The sequence below is a fragment of the Talpa occidentalis genome, unplaced genomic scaffold (assembly GCF_014898055.3).
Source record: "Talpa occidentalis isolate TD23 unplaced genomic scaffold, MPIMG_talOcc4v2.1 talOcc4.8, whole genome shotgun sequence".
NCBI lineage: Eukaryota > Metazoa > Chordata > Mammalia > Eulipotyphla > Talpidae > Talpa > Talpa occidentalis.
Window position 1 is genome coordinate 64,800,950 of NW_023605194.1, and position 25,819 is coordinate 64,826,768.

At 50.0% G+C, this 25,819-nt stretch overlaps 1 protein-coding gene across 2 annotated transcripts; it reads left to right on the forward strand.

The window, feature by feature from the left end:
* Positions 1-1,774: 1,774 nt before the first annotated feature.
* Positions 1,775-25,529, forward strand: TOP3B (DNA topoisomerase III beta). Of its 2 annotated transcripts, none has more exons than XM_037495827.2 (18): positions 1,775-1,847; positions 8,334-8,517; positions 9,643-9,774; positions 11,357-11,463; positions 12,170-12,244; positions 13,607-13,803; positions 14,236-14,392; positions 15,163-15,276; positions 16,782-16,872; positions 18,479-18,633; positions 18,791-18,896; positions 19,623-19,769; positions 19,880-20,053; positions 21,740-21,868; positions 22,337-22,486; positions 22,887-22,987; positions 23,638-23,839; positions 24,836-25,529. In XM_037495827.2, exons 2-18 carry the CDS (start codon positions 8,448-8,450, stop codon positions 25,315-25,317), a joined length of 2,589 nt encoding a protein of 862 aa, XP_037351724.1. In that variant the 5' UTR covers positions 1,775-1,847; positions 8,334-8,447; the 3' UTR covers positions 25,318-25,529. The 2 variants fall into 2 exon arrangements, with proteins under 2 accessions (XP_037351724.1, XP_037351725.1); XM_037495828.2 differs by having other exon boundaries at positions 1,841-1,880.
* Positions 25,530-25,819: the final 290 nt, after the last annotated feature.

Here is a 25,819-nt window from a genome sequence, read left to right on the forward strand (position 1 = left end):
GGTACTGCCAGCCACTGCAGCATGAGTTTGATCCCTGGCAGGCCAGGGAGCTACCCGCATGGTGCAGCAGACCTCTCCTGTCTCACCCACTACTCCCCTCAGCAGTGTATGTCAGTAGATCTGGCTGTTCTGCTCCCCACTTTCTCTGGTGAATCCTCTCACCCCCCCACACCTCTGGTTTATACCCTGGTTCTTATATGCATAAATAAATATTTTTTAAAATAAGGGTAAAATTATAATTTCTAATACCTAGTGTTATAATAGAATTAAATGTGTTAATAATAAAAAAATTTCTAGAATGGGAGGAGAGCAAAGCACAATTGTAATTGCTCTGTTATAGAATGCTGAGACCTCACCTCCACAGCCCTCTCCAACCCCAGGCCTCCAGAGCTGATCACTCAGCACCCTCTGCTGAATCCAGGCCTGGGTACTTCCTCTTGCTCTGCAGAATGAACCCTGGTGCTAAATTAAATGAACTGAGGGACTTTGGTTGGGACTGCGGACTGGTCCCAAACTCAGCTCCAACCTTACTGGCGGCCACTGTAACTGCGGGCTGTGTGTAGAGTGGTGGGTGGGGGCCACATGACCAGGAGGGAGATGGGGCTTGGATGACGATGGGGCCAGTAGAGGCAGAGAGGAGTGATTGATTGCACCTGGAATGTATTTTGAAGCCAGTGATGGTAGGGTTTGCAGATGGGTAATGAGTGAAGGAAAGGAACCTAGAATGCCTTCAAGGCAGTATGTTTGAGCAACTAGGAAAATGGAGTTGCTTGCCCTTAGGCAATGAAGAACCTGCCTCGAAATGGGTTTGGAATCTGGAGTTCTGTTTTGAAAATGAAATCTCATTGTGACTCTTAATTTTGGGCGTTTCTCAACCTTAATTTGACTATAGAAATTGTCTTCTCCCAGTGCACCTACAAGGGCTAATATTTCAATAAAGGCATGGTAGGAAAAGTATCTACAGGTAGCAGAGGAAATGTGTGTATGCTACTACTTTAAAAATATTTAAAATATGGCAATGAAAATTACTTTTGCTTCGATATTTCTAATGCTCTAAAACAAGAAAAGACTTGTATTTTCCTATTCATCTTCCAGATATATTTTTTAAAGATTTATTTATTTATGCATACAAGAGGTGGGGTACAGGCTAGAGATGCGGGGAGTGAGAGGATTCACCAGAGATAGAGTGGGGAGCAGAACAGGCAGATTGACTGAAATACGCTGCTGAGAGGAGCAGCGGGTGAGACAGGAGAGGTCTGCCTCGCCATGTGGGTTGCTCCCTGGCCTGCCGGGGATCGAACTCATGCTGCAAAGGCTGTGGATTGCTTCATAGTGCGGTGTTTAACCCCTTGCGCCACCAGGGAGGCCCCTTCCAGATATACTTTACAGTTTAATTCATTCCTTAAATTAAAATAAGCATGCTATACACATATATTTGATTTTTTAGTATTATTAACTGTGTTTTTCGTGTGTTTCATGAAAAACATGTTTATCATCCAATTTTCACAATCGTTCTGATAATTACCGTAAGGAGGAATTGGTATGCGACCGGTGGCAGGGAGAGCTCAGGGTAGTGGTTAGAGGTTTGGGCACTCCCTGAGGACAGCAGGAAGCAGGGTTCTTGGTGATGGGTTTGGGGGAACCACTGCAGAGCCGGGCGTACAAGTGCCAACTCAGGGGCTGTGCCCCCGGAACGCGCGAGCCACGGAACCCGCGGACGCAGACGTGCGGGCGCCGGAGGGTCGACAAGAAAGCTCCGAGCGGCCGCCGGACCCGGAAGTAGGAGGTGCCTGTCGGTGCCCGGGGAGCTGGAACTGTCTGAAGCTGAAGTCGCGGTGGGGCTACGGGTGAGCGGCGGGAGCTGCTCCGGGCAGCTAAGGGTGAGGGAATCGTGGATCTTTTTCGGGTGTGTTTCCCGAATGCAGGCCGGGTACCGAGGGGGACCAGCCCCACGGCTTGGGAGAAGGTCCCAGGCCGGGCTCATTGCATCTCCCTGCCTCTTTATGGCGGGGTGGAATCCCTACCTATGGGATGGGGGTTCAGGGAGGTGATGAAGGACTGGCGCTTAGCCGGGTTCGTGGAGGTTACAGTTGATACTCTTCTTCATTGAAACCTCCAGCAGTTCCTTGAGGTGGAGTCTGTTGTCCGAATCTCGTGTCCCAGGAAGGGAAACTGAGCTTCAGGGACCCGCGCGGTGGTCGGGTCCAGGGTGGAACCGCGAGGCAGGTTCCACTCGCCGCCCCCGGCCTCGGCACAGTCTTGAGGAGCGTCCAGACTGCGCCTGGAGTTGTTTCCGTTGTTGACGTATGTGAGAGAGGGTACTTTTATAAGCTAATTAGGTAGAATCTCGAGACAATAATTTCTCCCGCCTTTGGGAACAAGAGCTGAGAAGTCAACTCAATGAAGACAGAAACATCAGTGAGCCCTGGGGGTCTCTAGAGCACTGGCAAAGTTCACCTGACACTATTCTGAATTGTTCTGAATCAGTTTCAACAAAATTGCAACTGGCTTTATAGGGTTAGGGTTGTTGGCAAGATTGAAGAAAGTAGCATTTATAGCTATAGCATCCCTAGTACAGAGGAGGGGATACTTTTTTCCTCCCAAGTCTTGTAGGTGTTTGGTAAAGTTATAAGGTGAGAAATTCTAGTGCTCTCAGTGCTGCTTGGACCACTGCTAAGCCTCCATTCCCAAGCTAATTCCACTTGTTTTAAGACTCTGACAGGAAAGGGCTTTTACATTGTCTCCCAAAGGACACAGAACCATTAGTGGTGTTACTAGTGAGAGATGACGTGGTAATAACAGACTAATCTGCTTCTCCCTTTCACTTTCATACCTCCAAATTACAGTCCCAATTTGGGATCTTTGCTGTTAACCCTCCTCAGCACTTGATAATACTCTTTGAAATAAGAGGACATACTGTGCTCAGAGCTTGGCAGACAACAGGATGAAACTTGATATACCATGTAGGTTATCAGAAAGAACCTAGTTCTGGCCATTCATTACAGGCTATTAGTTTCTACCTGTGTGTGTGTAAAGGCTTCTTTAAAATGCCAAAACTTATGTGACTAGTGTTGGTAAGGCAAAAGTGCTAAGATCGTATACAAATGAAGTTGGCAAACCACTATTTTCAGCTTTTGTTCTGTTTGGCTTCCATTTTGGACTTGGAGATGTGTCTTTTTTTTTTTAAGATTTATTTATTTATTCATTCATTTTATTTATTTATTTATTTATACAAGCACTGGGTACAGTCAGAAGCGTGGGAGGGTGAGAGAATTCACCCGAGCCAGAGCAGGGAGCAGAGCAGGCAGAAGGACCGAAGTACACTGCTGAGGGGAGCAGCCAGCGACAGGAGAGGTCTGCGCACCATGCAGGACCCTCCTCCAGTGGCCGGGGAGAAGCCGGGGAGCAGCCGGGGAGCAGCCGGGGATCGAACCGGCCCTGCAGAGACTGCGAGCAGCTTCGCAACCCAGCGCTCAACTGCTGCACTACTGGGGAGGCCCTGGAGATGTGTCTTAATGGAAAAATAGGGAGCCTCCAAAAAGAATCACAGAAAATTAATCATCTAGGACTGCAGAAATCTTTTAAGGAGTAGAATCCAGCACCATTAAAAAAAAAAAAAGTTTCATCCCAACTCAATGAACTTCCCAGATTACCTTTGAAAGATCAGTTTCTCTGAGTCTTAGTTTGTTTTTCTTCCTTGAGATGGTTGTCTCAGATGAACACCACAATCCCCTTCCCAGGACTTCATGATTCCATATCCTCATAAGAAATTATTTTCCCCTCAATATGTAATGATACTTAGAACACTGTAATTGCAGACTACTTTGTGATATACAAGTGAGAAAATCTGAGGAAACATTTTAGGGTAAAACCTTTCCCTAATTTTGAAAGCCCTCAAAGAGCAGTGTCCCTTAGCTGCTGGTTTTCCCTTTTGGCCCCTAAGAACTCTGGGTGGGGATGGGAGGGCCCTTAGTTTCATGAAATCTCACTTCTGGACCTCTAACTTGAAAATTCCCCAGAACAGAGAGTAGAGGCTGCACAAAAGTGGCTTTGATTATTCATTCATTCATTCATTGAGCAAACAGTGCTGGGTGTCATAGATATAATGAACTACGGACATAAGCCGTCACAGGGATAGACCAGTGATGCCAGGCAATTTTCAGGAGGAGGGCAGGGATCAGAGCAAGTAGACTTCTGGAGGAGCGTGACTGAGGTGGAGGCCCGAGTGCTGGAACAGCCATGGTGCACTGGGGGAGAGGTGGCGTTTGGAGGGACATGAGTGGAGACAGTGTGTTGGAGCAGTCATCTGATCGGTGAGCTCATCTGCAGACTGTTGGAGCCATCGTTCACAGGCAGCCTTGACTTTTTTTCTCTGGAATGGTTGTGTATTTGGGAGAAATGTCCAGATATTTTGAGGAACAAAATCTGTTTTATTCAGGGCCGCTTTCTCAGAAAGATTACTGACGTCATTGTGATCATACAGTGTCTTCTGTGTAGCAAGAAACTGGATTGACAACCTGACAGACCTTGGGCTACTTCTGGACAGAGTGAGGAGTAACAGAAGCCCCTGCAGTGACAGTGGTTTCGCTGTCATCATCATTCAAATGATGCCCTTTCCAACCCTTCTTTTTTTTTAAAGATTTATTTATTTACTTATGCAAGCACTGGGTACAGTCAGAAGTGCGGGAGGTGAGAGAATTCACCAGAGCCAGTTTGGGGAGCAGAACAGGCAGAAGGACTGAAGTAGACTGCTGAGGGGAGCAGCGGGCAGCAAGAGATGTCTGCGGGCGGCAGGAGATGTCTGCGCGCATGTGGGACCCTCCCTGGCAGCCGGGGATCGAACCAGCGCTGCAGAGGCCAGTTCTTTACTTTCCTGGTTTTACTTCATTTTCTCTTTGTATTGAAATCTTCTTGACCAGTCACATGGGCCCGCAGCACTAAATTTAAAGGTGCAAAAGGACATAGGGTGAGCAGGTTCAAGCCCACCCCACCCCCAGATGGCTGTAGGGACATGGTAGCACTGTACACACTGTCACACCCAGCTTGCTTCATTTCTCTTGACTATCTGATGTATATTATATAGTACTTACCGAACAGATACGTTCTCTTCTAGCTGCCCTGTGGTGTTCCATTGTAGAACATACTACACTTTAATTTAACCAACTCCCTATTGACTTACACTAGATTGTTTCTCATTATTTGTTATAAATGATAATTCTGCAGAGAATTCCTCAGCAGAGTAGTTCATCACAGGGGCTACCATATCCTGTCTTTCTGAAACTTGTCCATGTGGACAGCCTTGCCAGCACCCACTATCACTTCCGTGGCCTCCTCGCCCTCTGCCTTCAGGCCCTGCTTCACTGACTGAGCCCATCAAGTGCCTCACCCTCTGACGGTTGAGTCCTTTGCCTCCAATCACTGGGGTGTGTCTTTGTGGACCCGCCCCATGTCCTCACCTCTTCTTTAGAGAATTATTCCTCCCATCTCTCACCCTCTCCCTTTCCTTCATATTACACTCACCTGGCAGATCCCATTCCCCCTAAATTCCACTCTCCCCTGCTGTGGCCTTGTCCCCAGCACTACTTCCTGTCCTCACTGTCAGCTACCTCTGAGAGAAGAGTGTCCCTTGCTCCTCCTTATCCCACAGAGAACCCTCCCTCTCTGCTGGACAATTCTCAGTCATGTCCAAACATGCTCGCTTATCTTCCATCTTAAAACAGTGGAAAAACACACCATCCTCCTCCCTTTTCCCAGGCTTGCGACAGTCACAGCACCAAACAACTCCTATCAAAGGCAACAGGGACCCTGTGATCAGGTCTCACCTGTCACTTTGCCTGGACTGCCTGTGGCCTTTAACACAGAGATGGCTTCCCCTGCAGTGCCTTTTTTCTTACTTTCAGGACCCACTTTTCCTCACTCACCTCTTCCCCTGACCTCCAGGCTCCTTTCTTGCTCTACATACTCCCACATGCCATGACCTCCTGGACTGGCTAATGGGCAACTTACATTTAACGTGCTTGATATGCTGCTCCTGCTTCCCCACCCCAGTCTGCTTCTTCCTCCATATTTCCCATCTCCACAGATGAGGATCTCACCTTTTACTTGCCTAAGCTAAAAATGTTGGAGTCTTTCTTGACTTGCCGCACTTGCTCCCAGCCCACTGTTGTCAGCTCTGCCTGCAGCATCTGTCCAACTCACTGTGGCCACTACCACCTCTGCTCTTGCCACCTGGGGCCCGCTCACTCCCTTCTGCATCACAGCCATGAGCTCTCTTTAGCAGTCAGATCAACCTGCTCCTGTACTACCTTCCAGCTTCCTCAGAGCAAACCCAGGACCCAGATCCTTTCCCCCCTCAGCTTTTTCCTATACCTCAGTCTTGCCCTGGGCCTGTTGCTCTTCCACCAGGAGCCTCATGACTCACTCCTGCTCCAGGCCTCCCCTACCTGCTCAGCTTGGTCCCATGTGGCGCATAGGCTATGCAGTAGGTGCCTAATAAACACCTGTGAGTAGACTGAATTTATTTCTAGAAGTGGGATTGCTGGAGATGTGCATCTCCAATTTAAGAGATGTCATCAAGTTACTCCACATAGAGATTACGCTAATAAAATTTTCCCACCTGCATTTGAGTTATCTTGTTCCCACACCCTCACCCACGCAGATGCTCAGACCTGTCCCACCGTCTGCTGGTGAGATAAGCACAGTCTCCTTCCAGCTCTAATTTGTTTTGGTTGGCATTGTTGGATATCATTTTGTATCATGTAATGCTGATATATTCCCATTATATAAGCAACTCTAAAAATAAGAAAACAGCAATCAGTTGGGGAAAATGGGTAAAAAATACAAATAGTTTACAGAAAAGGAAACCAAATGCTTTTAAAATTTCAAGAGATACGCTTCTGAATTTTGAGATACTTAGTTTTTTCCATACTAAAGTTCATGATCTCCTTGATTATTTTACTGGTTTCTTTTTTTTTTTTTTTTTTAAATTTAAAGCTTATAGAAGGGGCTTCCCTGGTAGCACAAGAGGTTAAGCACAGCACACTGAAGCTATCTGCAGCCATTGCAGCACGAGTTCAATCCCCGGGCAGGAAGCTACCCACAGGGCCCAGCAGTCCTCTCCTGTCTTGCCTCCTGCTCCCCCCAGCAGTATATTTCAGTCAATCTGCCTGTTCTGCTCCCTACTCTGTCTCTAGTGAATCCTCTCACCCCCCACACCTCTGGCCTGTATCCCAGCTCTTGTATGCATAAATAAATAAATCTTTAAAAAAATCTTATAGAATTTGGAATCAGTTTTGAAGTTATAGAGTAGGAGTCTAACTTTATTACCCTTCCCCCTCACACCCCCCCCAGAAGTTTATCCAGTTGTCTTAATACATGTCTTTTTTAACACAGTGTTATATTTATCAACTTCAGTGCCACATTTATAATGAACAAAAAGAAGATTTCAGATATTTCCTTTACTATGTTTCTTTTACTTGGCCAGAAGATATTATAATTGTCCTGGATTAGGCACAGAGTAGTTGTTGCAATACCTGACAATGATTAGGATGGCAAGCCATCATGTGCTGATGGGGAGAAGAGGCAGTAAGAGCTGTTGTATGAAGTGCAGTAGGTTGGAAGGGACCTAGGGCAGGAGGAAGTAATTCATCCTGCCCAGGACCATTGGGGAATTTTTTAAGGAAGAGTGCTTGAGCTGAGCCTTTGAACTGTCAAACTATAGTCTCCAGACTTGGCAGAACATTCCAAGCAAAGGGAACAGGCTTGAATCTGTGTTTTTCTGAGATGAGGTGTCTAATTTGCATGGCCTGCAAAGTGAGAGAGGCAGTGGGTGAGGCAGGCAGGAAGGTGTGCTGGAGCTTGTATGAAGGACCTTTTGGGTTCTGCTGGAGTCTGCAGCCTCTGGCCAGTGGTCAGGCCTTGTTGTGGGTTAGAAGAACCTGGGCATATGCTTTTTGTGAAACACCCCTGGATGCTTAGCCATGGTGGAGGTGCCATTCTTGGGCCCAGGGGGTAAACAGAATTGCAGCACAGGAAGAGGCCAGACATCTGGCCCATCAGTCCAGGGCCAAAGTCTTCATAGTATGAATTTGGGATCAAAATTGACTTGAGGTCATATGCTACTCAGCTCAAAATCCCAAGGCTGTCACTGAGCCAGTTCTGTTGCCCTGAGCAATAGTTTGTATATTGGGTGGCATCAAACTTCAAGTTTCCCTAATATTTCTTTTTCTTCTTGGGATTGGTTTGTTTTGTTTTTTTAGGGTGAGTTTCCTTGTTAATGGTATAGGGTCCTTGGAAACAGTGTTATTTTCTGAGTGTCTTTTCCTCTCTTTCAGAGTGGTATTGACCACAGTGAGGAGTTGTGGAAGAGCAGCTTCTCAGCTTCTTCATTGCCATTGCCATGAGACTGGAGTGTTAAGGACCAGAAGTTCTGACAGCTTTCAAACAAGATGAAGACTGTGTTCATGGTTGCAGAAAAGCCATCCTTGGCCCAGTCCATTGCCAAAATCCTCTCTCGAGGTAGGGAACACCAACCCTGAGCCTTCTCTATGGCTTTGATCTGTAAGTTTGGTCATTTCCATTTCATAGGTCATTTCTTTTTCTGAAGTGTGCCTCCAGCCCACTGGAGTAGATTCAGTTCAGGACAGCAAGCATTAATGAATCACCTCGGTGTTTGTTACCAAGGGATGCATTTATTGCCAGCTTTTAGGGCTAGGGCTCCCAAAAGGTACAGACACTGTTCACAGCATATGGCAGGAGGTGCCAGCAGGCCACTGCAAGAGTGCCATGCTGGTTAGTGGTACTGGTCTCAAGCAACAGACTTACACAGAATGAGAATTCACTGGAAGAAAGCAGATACAGCCAGGACCCCACCCCAATGTAGTCTAGTAAGACCATGTCACAGGGACCGTCACATACTTCCCTCCTGGCCTCTGGACCCCTGACTGCTGCAGTTGCAGGACATGCACCTGTCGCTTGAGAGTAGACATTACACCAAGGTTTGACAGGGCCCTCTTGAGACAGTAGGCCACAGGAAAGGGGAATATCTGCTCCTCACCCCAACTCTGGCCACTGGGGTGACTTCCCCTCCTATCTCTGAATTCCCTCCAGTTAGGAAGAATGTTTGGATGCTAGTTAAAAAGACAGACACCCCACCTTCAACTCCCCTTGGTGCGGCAGCTGAGGGAAGAAGAGATCCTACACCACAGGTTAGTGTCTCTGAAAGAGGAGAGAGAACCCAAAAAGTGGTGCCTGGTCCTCAGAAGCTGAGAAAAGTTGGTTGAGGGGCCGTTGTTAGGGAGTGACAGAAGACACTGTGGGATTCAATAATTAAGAGTTCCCTGCAGTGCGTTGAGTAAAGTTTGAAAAAGTGAAGCAGAGATGCAGAGAATAGGCGTTTCTACCCTAGCCCCTGGTAACCTGGAACTCTGCATTGCTAGCACGCTGCTGATGTGGTCACTGATGGTGTATTCCCTGAATATATTAGAGTTCTTGGTACCAAGTTACTTGCAGTAGCCTGAGGAATGTTATCACTGACTGCTCTGGGAAGGGGACTCTAGCCCTCTAAGAGGCAGTGTTAAGACCTGGAACCTCCGCAGCAGCTGCAGCTCCCTGGAGCAGCCACTGCTTTATACTTCTCCCCAGGGAGCATGTCCTCACACAAAGGGCTTAATGGAACATGCTCAGTGCACGAGTACACTGGAACCTTCGCTGGCCAGACAGTCCGCTTCAAGATGTCATCCGTCTGTGGTCATGTGATGACTTTGGATTTCCAGGGTAAGCTGACCTGCCCCCTATCTGGTTTATATCCCATTACACATTATTGCCCAGAGTCCAATTAGAACCAGGGGAAGTTTCCAAATAGAAAAGTTTGTCCAGGGGCCTCCCCGCTGGCGCAGCGGTTGAGCGTTGGGTTGCGAAGCTGCCCGTGGCCTCTGCAGTGCCGGTTCGATCCCCGGCTGCTCCCCGGCCACCAGAGGAGGGTCCCACATGGCGCGCAGACCTCTCCTGCCACCCGCTGCTCCCCTCAGCAGTGTGTTTCGGTCCTTCTGCCTGCTCTGCTCCCCGCTCTGGCTCTGGTGAATTCTCTCACCCTCCCATGCTTCTGACTGTACCCAGTGCATGTATAAACAAAAAACAAACAAACAAATAAATAAATAAATAAAAACATGCCTCTTAAAAAAAAAAAAAAAATTTTAAAAAAGTAAAGTTTGTCCAAAACTCATGAGTCCTGAGGCCAGCAGATCGTGGACTAGTCATCTGAGATCCCTGGGTGTGTAACCCCAATATCCTCGTCCCAATGACTTAGTCACTGCATGTTGTGTATACCTACCTAGATGTGCAGCCTGGAAGCAGTGGTACCTCCCTCAGGGAGCTGGCCCATGCAGGTGTTGGGAGATGACTGTGCTGCTGCTGAGTGTGCTGTTATCTAGCAGTCTCTTGCTGGCTGTCATCCTCAGAGCATTATCCATCACCTTGGAAGGGCCAGGGTTCATAACCCACCAAGACTTGGTGGCTGGCATCTGATTGATGAGAGTCCAACTTGGGCTCTGACCCATACTCCTCTGGCTCGTGAGCTAAGACTAGGCTTCCATGGGTTTCTTTTCCTCACATATGTTATATCTTGCAACAGTGTTATCTGCTTCCAGGATTGTTTGAGGATTTGGTCAAGGTTGAATGCTTAGCACAGGGCAGGGCACACAGCAAAGCCTCAGTATAGTTCTTGATGCTTCTTGATGACAGTGATATCAACTGAGCTTTGTGGCTGAGCATTCAGACCCTGAGCTTTACCACCAGTCAGCAAGTGTCGAGCCCCAGGGATGTGAACTTGGCTCTATCTGATCCCATCCTCCCTGGCTCTATGAAACGGGGTCTACAAGGAAGCAAAAGTCTGAGCATAGAAGCGCTGAGACCAGAGTAGAAAAGTAGGTGAATGTGCTGGCAGAACAGCTGGGCATCAGCCATGTGCTTTGACTGGGAACGGAAGTATCAACGGTTACAGCAATCTAGTCTGAAAGAGAAGACAAAGCATGAGTGGTATGCCTCAGTGCTCTGGCAAAGTGATCCAGCCCAGAAGTGATGCTTCCAACCACCAAGAACATTCCAGAAATGAGGTTGGAGCATCTACCCTACCCTGTGGTGAATCCCCTGGATAGCCAAGATATGGTATCAACTCAGCAGCCTGGAAGAGGGAAGGCCTGGTTCTGCCGCCAGCTGTCGGGGTTGCCTTGGGCAAATCTTCCTCTGAGCCTCTTTCTAATTGGCAAGTGAAAACCACTGCTGTTGTTGCTCTGGTGTTATAACAACCCCCATGAGCCATGATGTCTGATTCAGATGCCATTGTACCTGTGGTTTGTAGGAAAGTACAACAAGTGGGATAAGGTGGATCCTGCAGAGCTATTCAGCCAAGCACCAACGGAGAAGAAGGAAGCTAACCCCAAGCTGAACATGGTGAAGTTCCTACAGGTGTGTGAGGTGGGCGAGGGTGCCCTGGAAGGGAGACTTCTTCCTGGCTCCCTATCACGTAGGAGGCCTCTGACTGTCTTGCTCCACAATCTGTGACCTGAGTCCTTCACCCCATCTAGGAGAGAAATAGGCTTGGGCAGGCCTTGTAGCCCTTTCTGTGAGCACCCCCTGCTGGCCCCCACAGCACCTTTCAGGGCTTCTCTTCCTATAACACAGCTGGCCCATATGAGCATCCTGTTGCTCAGTCCTAGAAATCAGAAATTCTGCTTTTAAAAATCATTTAGTTGGTGGTAGTTGTTTTTCTAATTTTAAGACAAATGCATACATATTGTGAGATTTAAAAAGTAGAAAGAAGAAACATTTATAATTCTACTACCCAAGACAACCACTGTTAATATTTGGGGTTATTTCAGTTCAGCCCTTTTCCTATGAAGTTTTTGGAGTTAAGGTCATATTGTATTTATATTTATACCTTTCTTTTTCTTTTTCTTTAACCAAAAAAACAGTGCTGAACTAAATTCTTTCTCAGTGGTTAACTAAGCTAAAAGCTGGCTCCTCTACTCAGCCTGGGCCTCTGCTCCGGGTACCCGTCCTCCTGCAAAGGTCTCAAGCCCCGGGCTCCACTCTCTGTGCTAGGCGGGGGTGCCGTGGGTGGGCAGGCTGGGGCAGGTACGGGTCATTGTGTGTGTGTGTGTGTGTGTGACAGGTGGAGGGCAAAGGCTGCGACTACATTGTGCTGTGGCTGGACTGCGACAAAGAAGGGGAGAACATCTGCTTTGAGGTGAGGCTGGAGCCCGCTGTGGCCTCACCTGGGGCCTTCCCACCCTGGTCCTGAGCTCCTGTTCACAGTCATGCCATTCCTGGGGCCAAAGTAGGGAATCAGCTACAATGACCTCCCTCCCTCCTTTGTTTTGGAAATGCATGGGCTCTACTAAGGGTGATGGAATGTGATTTCACTTGCTAAGGGTATTTTATGTGAGCAAACACATAAAGGGCAGAATTTTCTAGATGGATACAAGTTTCTGAATGGGGCTACCCTGAAGAGAGGGTTGGTTTTCAGCATCCAGGCCCACTCGGCACCTCACAGAGACCTTCAGTCAGTGCCAGTCGACACCTGGGATCCTTCTATGCTCCTTTCTAATCATTCTTTTGATCTCTCCCCGCCCAACATGCCGTCCCACCTCCATCTTTGCCACCCCTCCCCAGGAGCCAGCCTGTGAGGAAGCAGGTGGTAGCTCCTCTGCCTGTATTGGTTGCATGTCCTTCTGCTGCACTCCTGCCTCTGGACCTCCACTTCTCACCTGGGGCCTGGGATATCACAGGGCTCACAAAAATGCTTTCGGCATGACAAGGAAGCTTACACACCCCATACTCCAGAAGAGCATTCTCAGCAAACTGAATCATGCGCCGTTCCTTCTCAGACACCCCTCCCTTGGCCCTCCCCTCTCCTGGCCTTCCCTCCCAGGGCTGCACCTTCCCAAGGGGCATTTGTATATGGGGGTGGAGAATGGTGGCAGTTCCCAGGACTTTCTCCCCTCAGAAATGAAGCCACTTCTTCCCTATAAAGAAGCTGCCTGGCCAGGCTCCAGAGGTGATTCCCACACCCGCCATGTGGCCTAAGACTTAGTCAGTCTCAGCTTTAGGACCCCCACTGTGCTTTAGTCCGGAGTCACCCAAAATTCCACAAGCTGGGATCACCTGTGCTCTTTTCCTCCTCAATCTTTTTTCCTTCCCTGTCTTTTCTTGTGTCTTAAAAGTCCCACCTACCCTTCCTAGTCCTTCTTCCTCTAGAAGGAAGAGAAATGGGTCAAATTGGGTGGATTTGGACGGAGTCCCTTTGCATCCTCAGCAATAGCATGGTGGGGGTGGAAGCAGACAATGGGAAGAAAGAGGGCAGGGGGGTGCAGGGTTTGTCACAAGAAGAGGGATGTTTGAACATGTTTGTAGGTGGAAAGAGAGGAAGCCATGTGGCAGTAATATTGTGGAGAGACTGAGGTTTCCAGGAAGGGGGTTGGGGGGCTCACACATATAGCGAGCATAGCAAGGCTCAGCCCTGTAAAGGAGCCAGGCCTCACAGTTGGGGTGTGGGGCTGGAGGCAGAACCCTGGGAAGGGGGTTTGTTACAGCAGGCCACCTTCTCCAGGTTCTGGATGCCGTAAAGCCTGTCATGAATCAGGCTCACAGTGGTGAGAAGACAGTATTCCGGGCCAGATTCAGCTCCATCACAGACACGGACATCTGCAACGCTATGGCCCGCCTAGGCGAGCCCAACCGCAATGAAGCAATGTCAGTGGACGCCCGGCAGGAGCTGGACCTACGCATTGGCTGTGCCTTCACCAGGTACTCCTTTTGGCCAGAGCTCCTGCCCTTAACGATCCCCTGGGCCTGATCTGCAACAGGCGATTGTTAGCATTTTAAAAACCCTGAAGAAAACTGTCTATTCAGCTGAAATAGACTACAGAGGCAAGCAGTGTTTGGCCACACTGCAGGTCTTGAGGAGAGAGTGGAGAGGGTGGATAGGAACCACTGCTCTTCTAGCTTTCTGTCATGCCTGCACTCACAATTCCTCCTCTCCACCCATGTGCATCCTCCTGGCCTCCTGTGCTAAGCATGTCCTCTTACCCTGTCTTCTGAGCAGGGAGCAGCCACATTGGGCCTCCTCCCTGTGCCAACCACCTAGCACTGAGCAGGCCACACACAGGCGGTTAATGATGATGTCTTGCATGAGTACTTGACTGCAATATCTTTCTCTTCCCCCACTCCTCCTTACAGGTTTCAAACTAAGTACTTCCAGGGAAAATATGGCAATTTAGACAGCTCTCTCATCTCCTTTGGGCCATGTCAAACCCCTACCCTGGGATTCTGTGTGGAGAGGCATGATAAAATCCAGTCCTTCAAACCAGAGACCTACTGGGTGCTGCAGGCTAAGGTTCGAGTTCCCTTCTCTATTCACATGGGGTCTATCTAGGCTTGGGGTGTAGATTCTGAGAGTCTTCCATTATCATTATCAAAGGCTACAATCCCCCAAGGTCCAGGACACAAATGTGGAAGGTTACCAGAGGAGAGAGGCCAGGGAGTAGTGTGCAGGGTGCCCAGGAACAGGCCCAGCCCTCACAGACACACAGGGTAAGGCTAGGCCTAGATGCATTGAATTTGGATAAATGGGGTGAACTTAGCTTTGGCAGGGGCTGCCAGCTGCAGTGGTCAAGTCTAAGGACTGGAGTAAGGATCATAGACCACTGACTCAAACTTTTTAAAATGCTTTAAAGAACTTTTAGAACTCTTCTCCAAAAAACCTCCATGGGAGTTTCTCAAAGATTTCGAACACAATACAGCGCTGCTTTAGTCAACACAAGACAGAGGTCACCTGAGTGGGACCTCACCTAATACTGGCCAGGTTTAGGGAGGTGAGTGCAGATGAGGTGAGAGAGAGAGAGAATCTAACTCTTTAAGGATACATGAGCTTTAGATCCCCTTGTGAGACTGTCTGCCTGATCTTAGCAGGAAGGGCTTAGCTTGCATACCTTGCACCTGCGTATCTGCATATCTGAAGACTTGAAGACTTTAGAGCTAGGACCATTTGCTCCCAGCAAGCCCCAGATGAAGGACCATCTTCATCTGCCCTAATTCTCTTCCCTGGCAATGAACTCACTTAGATGCTTTTTCTTCTGTGTTCTCCTTTCATCCTTCTTTGTCCAGGTTAATGCTGATAAAGATAGATCTCTCCTTTTGGACTGGGAACGAGTACGAGTGTTTGACCGGGAGATTGCACAGATGTTTTTAAACATGACAAAGTCGGAGAAGGAAGCCCAGGTGTGCCTGCTTCATCCATCTCTATCACATTTGCCTTGTGTGGGATTAGGCTCAGAAGCTTCTGGCTGAGAGAATAGGTCCTGGCTTTTTCCCTCTTTCTGAAACATAAATGTCTTTTGGAAAGAAGAATTGTTACTCATGCATGTACAACCAGAGTTTGCTGCATGCAGCTCTGTATTAGGCACTGTCCCATGCCCATGACCTGTGCCTTCCACTCTCCCCTGTCCATGTGAGTTGGCACTATCTCCTTTTGGCAGGACTCCATTTCACAGATGTCCCTTTTTCTGTGATATCTAAAGCTGGCAACTCTAGCAGTTACCTCCATGCACGTCAGTGAAACTGCTGAAGGCCACACAGCACAGGGTGGATCTGGGATCCCAACCTCCTGCTCTTTATAATGCTGTTATTTCTTACTTGGGGTTTTTGTGAATTTGAAGGACATGCTGCTTGGCCGTTAGGAAGAGGGTGATACCAGGGATTTGCTGCAGGGATTGGCTGCATGGGGTGGAGGTAGGTCCATGGCCAGCACAGCAAATGCCCTGCAGCTATGAGAGCTTCCAGTGTCATTGAGGGAGGACTTGCTTGACCTCCTTCAACCACCTTCTCTTGTTCTTCTCCAGCCCTCCTTGGGTGCCCTCTTGCCCACCCACGTAGTAGACTCAGGCTTCCAGACTTTCTATAGCTGCTCCATGCTTTTACCTTCTAACACAGCCCTAGAGAGATGCCATCACCACCATCTCCAGTTCTTACCCCCAGTGACTCCAGCCTCTGCTGGTATACACATATACAATTGGGCCTCAGTGCTACCCCTTTCCCACATACATTTGTCTGTCAGAAATCCAGAAGGCACTGCCCTGACAAGGTCTACACAGCATTGGCAGAGCCAAGGAAGGCATCATAGTTCAGTTATTTGGATTGTGTTTGCCCCAGGCCAGAGTCATCTCCTGTCAATTCTTTAGTCCAGAGGTTGAAAGCAGTAACTCAACAGTATTGTATTTAACCTGTATAGTGTTTACAAAAGTTTCAAAATAGTTACAGATTATGACATTTTACACAAAATTCCTGATTTCTAGCTCCTCTTGCCAATGTAAACATGTAGCAATAATATCAGGCCATGAAGGCAACACTCAGGCCCAGCCAGGGATTAGTAGCTGCCCCTGAGATGGGCATGTGCTCCATGACATCTCCCCCTCCCCCTGCCATCCCTGTGGCCTGCCTGATACCAGTTCCTATAGAATTTGGAATTTGCAACTCTTTCTCCTGATTATTCCCCATTCCTCAGGTTACTTCTTTCCTAGAAAATTCTCAAGAAAAGAATTTCATCTTTCCTTTCTGGACCTGATGAATATTTAATCAAGTCAAGGCTGTTGGGAAGAGGGAATCTGAGTAGAAGGGAGACCAAATAATGAAATCAGACCTTGTTGCTCATACATGTTAATTGTAGTAGGGTATCCACCCCCAACCCCTAACTCTGGCCAAATCACTGTATTTGTTCTGTTTTCTAGGTGGAGTCCACAAGCAAGAAAGAAAAGGCCAAGCAGAGGCCCCTGGCCCTGAACACTGTAGAGATGCTACGTGTTGCCAGCTCTTCTCTGGGTATATAGAGACTTTTCTCTACAGCTCCCAAAAGACTTCCTGGGGCAGATGCATGGTGACCCTGTTCAGCTCCAGTGCAGCAAGTGCCTGGGAATGCAAGGCAATGCCAACACTCCCACCTGTGTCACACGTGCCCCCTCCACACTTCATACCCCATTCTTTTTTTTTTTAAGATTAATTTTTATTTATTTATGCATAATAGAACTGGGGTGTAGGCTAGAGGTGTTGGTGAGAGGATTCACCAGAGACAGAGTAGGGAGCAGAACAGGCAGATGTACTGTAATACACTGCCAAGGGGAGCAGCAGGCAAGTCAGGAGAGGTCTGCGCCATGTGGGTAGCTCCCTGGCCAGGGTTAGAACTCATGCCACAGTGGCTGGTGATAGCTTCGTAGTGCTGCGACTTTAACCCCTGCACCCCAAGGAGGCCTCCTGTGTGCCACATACTGTAGTGTCATTCAAGGTCTAGAGGGAATCTAAGCCTCATACAGATTTCACTTCTGTTAAATTTCAGAATGGAAACAAGAATAAACAAACAGGAGAGAAGATTATTGGATTATTGTTAATACTCACCAGCTTCTGTGAATTTATGTGGGGTAAATGCAGACAGTTTCATATTACTAAATGTCCAAAAGCCACTATAGACTGAGGAAGTGTGAGGCTCCTGAGTGGGCCCTCACATATCTCTGGCTCAACAGAGTCCCTTCAGACATACTGGGCTGTGGAGTCCAGCTCCAGAGTCATACCAACTCTCCCCCTTCCTCACTTGTATTCTAGTGTCAATTTCCTTGTGAGAAGATTAGGCAGCCATAGTACCATCTCTATGGGTTGTTGTAAGGATTAGATGATGTAGCGATTGCCGCTACCCAAAAGGGAATTCTGACATGAGAGCCCCAGAGCAACCCCTGTACAGGGGAGAGCCCTGGCCAAGTGCAGGAGGTCTGCACTAGGAGTCTGTCTCTCCTGCTGGGCACAGGTGTGACCAAAGTCAAACCCTGAGTCTTGTTTCTGTAGTAGCAAAAAGGGGGTTGTGTTGGTCTGACAGCTGTTGGCCTGAGGCACTGGTGGCCCTTCGGTGGTCTCAAGAAACCATGGGCATTGTCCTCTGAGGGCAACACTGTCAGGGTCCCTTGGAGGGCAGTGATACCATTTACTGACTGCTGAGCATCTCTGGCCAGGAAGATGGGCCCTTTTTCAGTGGTCCCAGAATGCTGTGAACACAAGAACACCCAAAGCACTTAGACCAAAGGGGTGTGCCAATTCTGCTGTAGAGGGACAAATCCCAGACCCCCAGGTGCAGTCATACTTTGGGGCTGGATTGTGAGAGAGAGGCTCTCTGCTAATCACATTTAGTCAACTGGGCCACAACATCATGAGGATAACACTGGAGCATTGCTGCTCTGTGTGCACACTCACAAGTTTAAGGCATTGGCCTTGGATAAGGTTATGTGGGCATAGGCACCCATCCATGCCCAGGCTGTGCCTGCTCAGAGCAACCCTCACATTCCAGGAGACTGCCACCTTGGGGAATACCTGAGTGCCCAGGTTTGTGGTAGTTACCTGGCCATCCTCGGCACTGTGGGCCAGCTGAGCCTTCTGTCTCTCGTAGGCATGGGGCCGCAGCACGCAATGCAGACTGCTGAGCGGTTATACACACAGGGCTACATCAGCTATCCGCGGACTGAGACCACCCACTACCCCGAGAACTTTGATCTAAAGGGAACTCTGCGGCTGCAGGCCAATCACCCCTACTGGACCGACACAGTGAGTGAAGCCAGGCCCTGCCCCCACACACACTTGTCGCCAAGGCCTCAGGATGCAGCCTGGACACTTTGGTCAAACCCAGGATTGGCAGCAGCTCTCTCCAGGTGGGAGGACACTGTGACCAGACTCACACTCTGCTTTATTTTCTCTCCCTCAGGTGAAGAGGTTGTTAGCAGAAGGTATCAACCGCCCACGGAAAGGCCATGATGCTGGTGACCACCCACCCATAACCCCCATGAGGTCTGCCACAGAGGCTGAATTAGGTATTGGGTACTACCCCACAACAGACAGACACTCACACATTCAAACACACACTCACTCTTCAAGCTCTGGGGAGGGAAGGACTAGAAGTTACAGCAACAAGGCACCTGTGACAATGTGGGGCCCCTCGCATGTCCCCATTTGCTCTTGTCTGTGATAAGGGGAGTTACCTGACAGTTGTTATCTGTGCCCATGGGAATGGGACAGGGGTGAAATGGTGTGCCTGAGTGCAAGGATGTAGGCTTTAGGGGAGGCCCTGGAACAGAGGAGGCCAGGCAGGAGGTGAGTGGGTGAGATGGGTGGGCAGGTGACCTCAAATGAAACAGGATGGGACCCAGACAGAACCATGGGCCACATCTCCTGCTTCTCACCTTAGCAAGGCAGTGTTGGTGATTTGTGTGCTGGGAGAAGGCCAAGGAAGGAAGAGTTGTGCAGGTGGAGACAGGAGCTACCCAGGTTTGAAGGGACAGTGGCTTGTCCCTGTCCAGGGACAGGAACAGGTCAGGCCAGGCACTGAAGACCAGTCCCACCTGGAAGAAGGGGCAGGAGGTGGAAGCTATGGTTGTAAAGGCACCAAGGCATTAAAGACTAGCTCTCCCTTCCTGAGCATTTCCCTCCTCCATTCTCAGGCTCTGGACAGGGCCAATTCTGAAATCCTGTGAGTGCTAGAGGGTCCGCAGAGCCAGAGCCCCTAGCCAGTGACCCACTTACTTCTGTGCCTATTGCAGGGAGCGAGGCATGGCGGCTCTATGAGTACATCACCAGACACTTCATTGCCACAGTCAGCTATGACTGCAAGTACCTGCAGAGCTCCATTTCCTTCAGGATCGGGCCTGAGCGCTTCACCTGCACAGGGAAGACTGTCATTTCACCAGGTAGGAGCATAGCCCCCAGGTTGGCTCCTCTACTCACCTCCGATAGAACATTCTTTGTCAGACCTGGAGATGGGAGGCTAAGGCTCTCAGGTGACACTTGGTCTCTCTAGGCTTCACGGAGATCATGCCCTGGCAGAGTGTGCCCTTAGAGGAGAGCCTGCCCACCTGCCAGAAGGGTGATACCTTCACAGTGAGTGAGGTGAAGATGCTGGAGAAGCAGACAAGCCCCCCTGACTACCTGACTGAGGCAGAGCTCATCACACTCATGGAGAAGCATGGCATCGGTAAGCATCTGCCTGGGCCCCAAGAGGCAGCACTTCCAGAGCTGCCCAGTGACCCTTCCACACCCAGCACCTGGTAACCGGGGCCCGTCGTATGGCCAGCTGAGCTGAGCAGTGCAGCAGCTGCTAAGCACATCAGACCTGACTATGTTTGTATAGCCGAGAAATGCCTTGTGCGCATTAGCACCCACAAGGCTAAGTGCTGGTCTGGGATGCAAAATCATATCTTCACAGGAAAAATACAAAAGTCAAATCCAAATCCTCCTGAGTCCACACAGCCAGCACAGTTTGTCCTAGAGTTGGGCAATAGGGAAGCCCAGTTCTCACTGCACTACTTCTCTGTGAGGAGAGCAGAGGTATCCGACCCAGGATCGGGAAGCCCTCATATAATAACCAGTTTCCAAGTGAAATGGGCAAATTGTTGGCTTAGAAACCTGGACACGGAAGACACCTCACAGGTGAAGTGATTTCACCCAATCCCCAGTCTAAGTGCCCATGATGGTGTCCTCACATGAGCTACTGGGGCCAGCCTCACGCTGGTCTTTCTCCCCAGGCAATGCTCACCTGATGGGTACTGCCCCTTTCTTGATGTGCTGTATCACTGGATGGCACCATCCCCTATTCCTCTGGAGGGCCTGAGACAATCTAGGACACTGCACTGGGCTCTTTATCTGTAGCGGTCCTGCAGGTGACTGTCAGGGACCATCTCACCTGAATTTGGGTCCTGGTTACAGTGGTGTCCTCAGTGGGAGACCTGGCCTTGCATCTTCCAGGGGCCTGCTTGGGTTCTGCCAAGCAGTTGTCAGCCTAATATGGAGTACAGACACTTCCCCCCCAGCATCCACTCTCCCTTCCTTTGATGAGACATTTGTACCATACAGCAGCCTGGATCCTGTGACCAAAATAAATTTTTAACAGTGGAACAAGACAGTGGTCAAGGATCAACCTGACCACTATACAGGTCAACACAAGCAACCTGTATAAAAAGGAACTGTGGCTGCAGGGAGTATGCTGCCAAGCGCTGCAGAGCCACAGGGGGTCTAGCAGGCATAGGCAGCAGCAGGCATAACACTGCTTGGAGCCCACCACATGACATTCAGTGCCCAATCTCAGTCTCATCCTGTGAGCATGTGATATCCCTGGCCTCTGAGTGAGCCTTTTTGCACAGGGAAATGGTAAAGGCAGCATCTGGCAGTGCCAGGTACTTGGGGAAAGCACTGGGGAAATTTGTCCCAGAACTCGAAACCTGCCCTGGGAACTGATCATGAGGGACCTGGAGACAAAAAAGTGGGTGAAACCAAACAATTTGGCAGTGTGTGAGCTCCACATTTAGCAGGCTGAGGCCCTGGTTCTGGAAGGGGTGGCTGCCCCAGGATCAAAGCAGGAAAGGCCAAGGTCATGGGCCACATGTTACCAGATGTGAGACATACACAGAATGAGCTCTGTGACCTTGGCAGAGTTCCTTAGCCTCTGAGCCTCTCTTCTCATCTGTAAATCTGGCACTGGGAGGTGGTCCTTGGGTTCATAGCCAGTACAGGAAGGCACTCCCTGTGGTGCCTGGCATAGTGCTGACGGGGAGGAGTAGGGACAGGGGCTGAGACAAGGGACCTCATGAGAGGTGAAGTGGAAGATGGAACCTGAAGTCTGATGGGGCAGACAGGGACACCAGGGTCTTGCTGTGCATTTCAGGGACAGATGCCAGCATCCCAGTGCACATCAACAACATCTGCCAGCGCAACTATGTCACCGTGGAGAGTGGACGACGGCTTAAGCCCACCAACCTTGGCATCGTCTTGGTGCATGGCTACTATAAGATTGGTGAGTCTGGCTGGCCAAGACTGCCTCCATCAGCCCAGTGCCTCCTCCGAAAGTCTCAGCTCTGTGGTGAGCCCCCAACTTCCATCCCCAGGGTGCTGCACTGGTCATCTCCACGACCTACCTGAGGCATTTAGTTGTGGTTGATGGCTGAATGGACAGGGACCCACAGGGAAAGGCAAGTGACTCTTCCATGCAGACCAGTTTCCATGGGTACCTAAGGCCCTTATAGCACCATCTGCTCTGTTTCCTCAACGGGCCCCTGGGAGATGGCAGAGTATAGGTATGACTCAGGGACTGCCAGTTGCATATCTGTGACTATCCTAGAGTTAGGCTATCCCTAGCCACTGGAGCAGGAAGGGCCCGGGGGCCTGACAGCCAATGTGGTACTGATCAATTCTAACTGGAGCTGGTAGGGGCTGCCAAGGCCCCTCCAGCATGTGCTCTCACAGTGGCATCTCCCACTCACAGATGCAGAGCTGGTGCTCCCCACCATCCGAAGCGCTGTTGAGAAGCAACTGAACCTGATCGCCCAGGGCAAGGCTGACTACTACCAAGTCTTAGGCCATACCCTGGATGTCTTCAAGAGGAAATTCCACTACTTTGTGGACTCCATTGCTGGTAAGGTCTCTACTCTGCTCCTTTGCCAGAAGACCCGGCTCAGGACCACCACCACTTGGCACATGAGACCAGCTACCAGATCTGGGCTCTGGGCTCCCCACTTCTATCTCTAGGATGGGGAAGTGATGGAGTCACTGGGACTTTGGCAGGATTAAACAGTGGGTGTGTTCACACCAAACTCAGGACCAAGCACGTGGCTCTTCGACAAATAGGGCCGCTGTTCTGCCTTTCTTTTACTGGCATAGACACCCCACTGAGGGGGCACCAGGGGTATATTCACCTACAGATCCTTGACTGCATGGTGGCCTCCCCCTCAGCCCTCCCAATAACCGCTGTTTGTCAAAGAGGTGAGCTCCCAGACACTAGGGGGATGTGACTCTCCTGCACTGCTTGCTTTCAGGCATGGACGAATTGATGGAGGTGTCTTTTTCACCCCTGGCAGCCACAGGCAAGCCCCTCTCCCGCTGTGGAAAGTGCCACCGGTTCATGAAATACATCCAGGTAAGTGGGGGTTATGAAGGACTCTGACTGCCCCTTCTGGCCTGCCATGCCAGAGTTGCCTCCTTCATAAGCCTTTATTCTCTTTTCAGTCATATAGCATAATACTCTTTGTCCCGGTTGTCACACAAGACTGATTAAGAGACCTAAAGCAGCCTTATCAACAGACATCCATAGTTCCCCATGGCCCCAGGAACACATAAGCTATTAGATAGATCACTTAATACATTACATTGTCTGTATTTTCCTAAGAACACATACTTGCTATCTTGGGGATTAATATACATGCAGGGATTTTAAAATTGCCTTTCTTCGTGCAAGTAGCAAATGACCTGGGATCCATGACCAGGGGTCCTTGCCCCACAATGAGCTGCATGTGATGTATTACCTAGTGCATCAAAGTAGTACATGCCACCCATTATGTAGCAACATTCTGCATCAATCATGCATGTAGGTATTCCCAATTACGTACACATATGTGTATGTATTGCACATTATGTGTCATCTGTTAAATGTTATGATTCCCATTGCATATTCTGTAGTACATACTACCTATTATGTGTGTTATGTGCTCTGTCTATGAGAGGAATGAAGGCTGGCAGGAGATTGGGCAGCCCCAGCAGTCCCACGTCTCTTTCCCCACATTGCTACAGGCCAAGCCATGCCGCCTGCACTGTTCCCACTGTGACGAGACCTACACCCTCCCCCAGAATGGCACCATTAAGCTCTACAAGGAGCTCCGCTGCCCACTGGATGATTTCGAGCTGGTCCTGTGGTCCTCAGGCTCTCGGGGCAAGAGCTACCCACTGTGCCCCTATTGCTCCAACCACCCACCCTTCCGAGACATGAAAAAAGGTGAGTCCTACCTCCGTGGACCTTGGCTGCTCCTTCCTGAGCTGGGCCGGCCCATACCTCTGGAACCGGTAGTCTCCATTCAGTACCAGTTCTTGCCTTGCACTTTGCTGGACCCTCCCTTAACCCATCCCATGCTCACTGGCACTGAAATAAGAGACCCTGGTAGGGGGTATACTTGGGCACCAAGTACTTAGGTGTCAGCCACCTGCCCCTCTGTGTCAGGGTCACTAATTGGGTGAATGGTATTAGTCAGCTCTTTCAGGATCTGGGCAGTGAGCATGCTGTGCCCTCTCCTCAACTGGGGTGAGTGAGAGGATGCAGTGGGGGGCATGTAAGCACCTGGCAAGGGATGTGTCCAAGTGGGGCTGAGAGCACTGAGCCAGGAGTCTGAAGGGCCCCAGGCCCAGTATTCTCCCATTTGTTGTGTCCTCACATCCTGCTCAGCCCCTGAGGGGTGTCATCACCCTACACTACAGGCAGCAACAAGGTGCAGCAAGAGTGAGACATCCACCCGCATTCACCAGGGAGTCTGTGGAGCCCTGGAGAGTCGCATTTCACATATCCTGACTCAACCCTCACCCATGGAACAAGCACAGTCAGCACCTGGGCCACAGGAGACTGTGAGACCCATCCCTGCCCTCTAGCAGCTTCCAGCATAGCTAATGGCCCCATGTGGCCTGGAGTGTGAGAGCCACATGAGGCTGCCTGTAGCACGCTGTGGATTTAGCTGAACACTGCTAGGAAGGCCTTCGGGAAATGTCATCCCTTGGCAGGGGGGCCCTCAGGGTAAGGAAGTTTAAGGTAAGCAGAGAGTGGGGACAGTGGCAGCAGGGTTCTCCAGAGCCCAGGGCCAGTGTGAACAAGACTGAGAGGGGCATTTTCTGCTGGGACAAGGCATGAGGGATCTTAGAGAGTAAGGCCCTGAAGGGGTGGGGGCTGCAATGTGTTTGGTTGAGGCAGGTGTGCATTACAGGTGTGTTGTCCTCTCCCCACCAGGCATGGGCTGCAATGAGTGCACACACCCCACCTGCCAGCACTCACTGAGCATGCTGGGCATCGGCCAGTGTGTGGAATGTGAGAGCGGGGTGCTGGTGCTGGACCCCACTTCGGGCCCCAAGTGGAAGGTGGCCTGCAACAAGTGCAATGTGGTAGCACACTGTTTCGAGAACGCACACCGTGTGCGAGTGTCCCCTGACACCTGCAGCATCTGTGAAGCTGCCCTGCTTGATGTGGACTTCAACAAGGCCAAGTCCCCACTCCCGGACAATGAGACACAGCACACAGGCTGTGTCTTCTGTGACCCCATCTTTCAGGAGCTGGTGGAGCTGAAGCATGCGGCCACCCGCCACCCCATGCACCGTGGTGGGCCAGGGAGGAGACAGGGCCGGGGCCGGGGCCGGGGCCGGAGGCCCACTGGGAAATTTAACCCCAAGCGGCCAAAGGACAAGATGTCAGCCCTGGCTGCCTACTTCGTATGACAGCCTCACAATTAAATAATTTAAAAACATCTGTTGTCTTTAGAACCAGTAGCTCAGGACCTCTCGCTGTTGTCAGAGAAGTACCATGTCCTCCCTGTCTCCGCCTCTCCATTCTGCAAACACTTCCTGCATACCCCTGCTCTTCCCAGGCTCCAGTGGGTCCCTGCAGGGAGGAAGCATAGGAACAGACCTAGCCCAGGGCTCCCATCACATTCCAGAACGTATGAGATGGCATAGTAGCTATGTGCACAAGGAGAAATGACCCTGACACCTGTAAGGAAGGAAGGCAGCAACAGCCTGTCACCCCTGGTGGAAGAGGTGGAGCTGGAAGAAATCCTCTCTGGACCTTGGCCCTTACCCTAGCCCACTGCTTGGGATCACACCCCACTCTCTTTACTCAGCAGCTCTATATGTGGTGCCTGCATGTGACCAGCAGCCTTATGGGGCCTGATTCATATTCTCAAACAAGCCCTTATTTTCTCAGACATGCTGGTAACTTAAG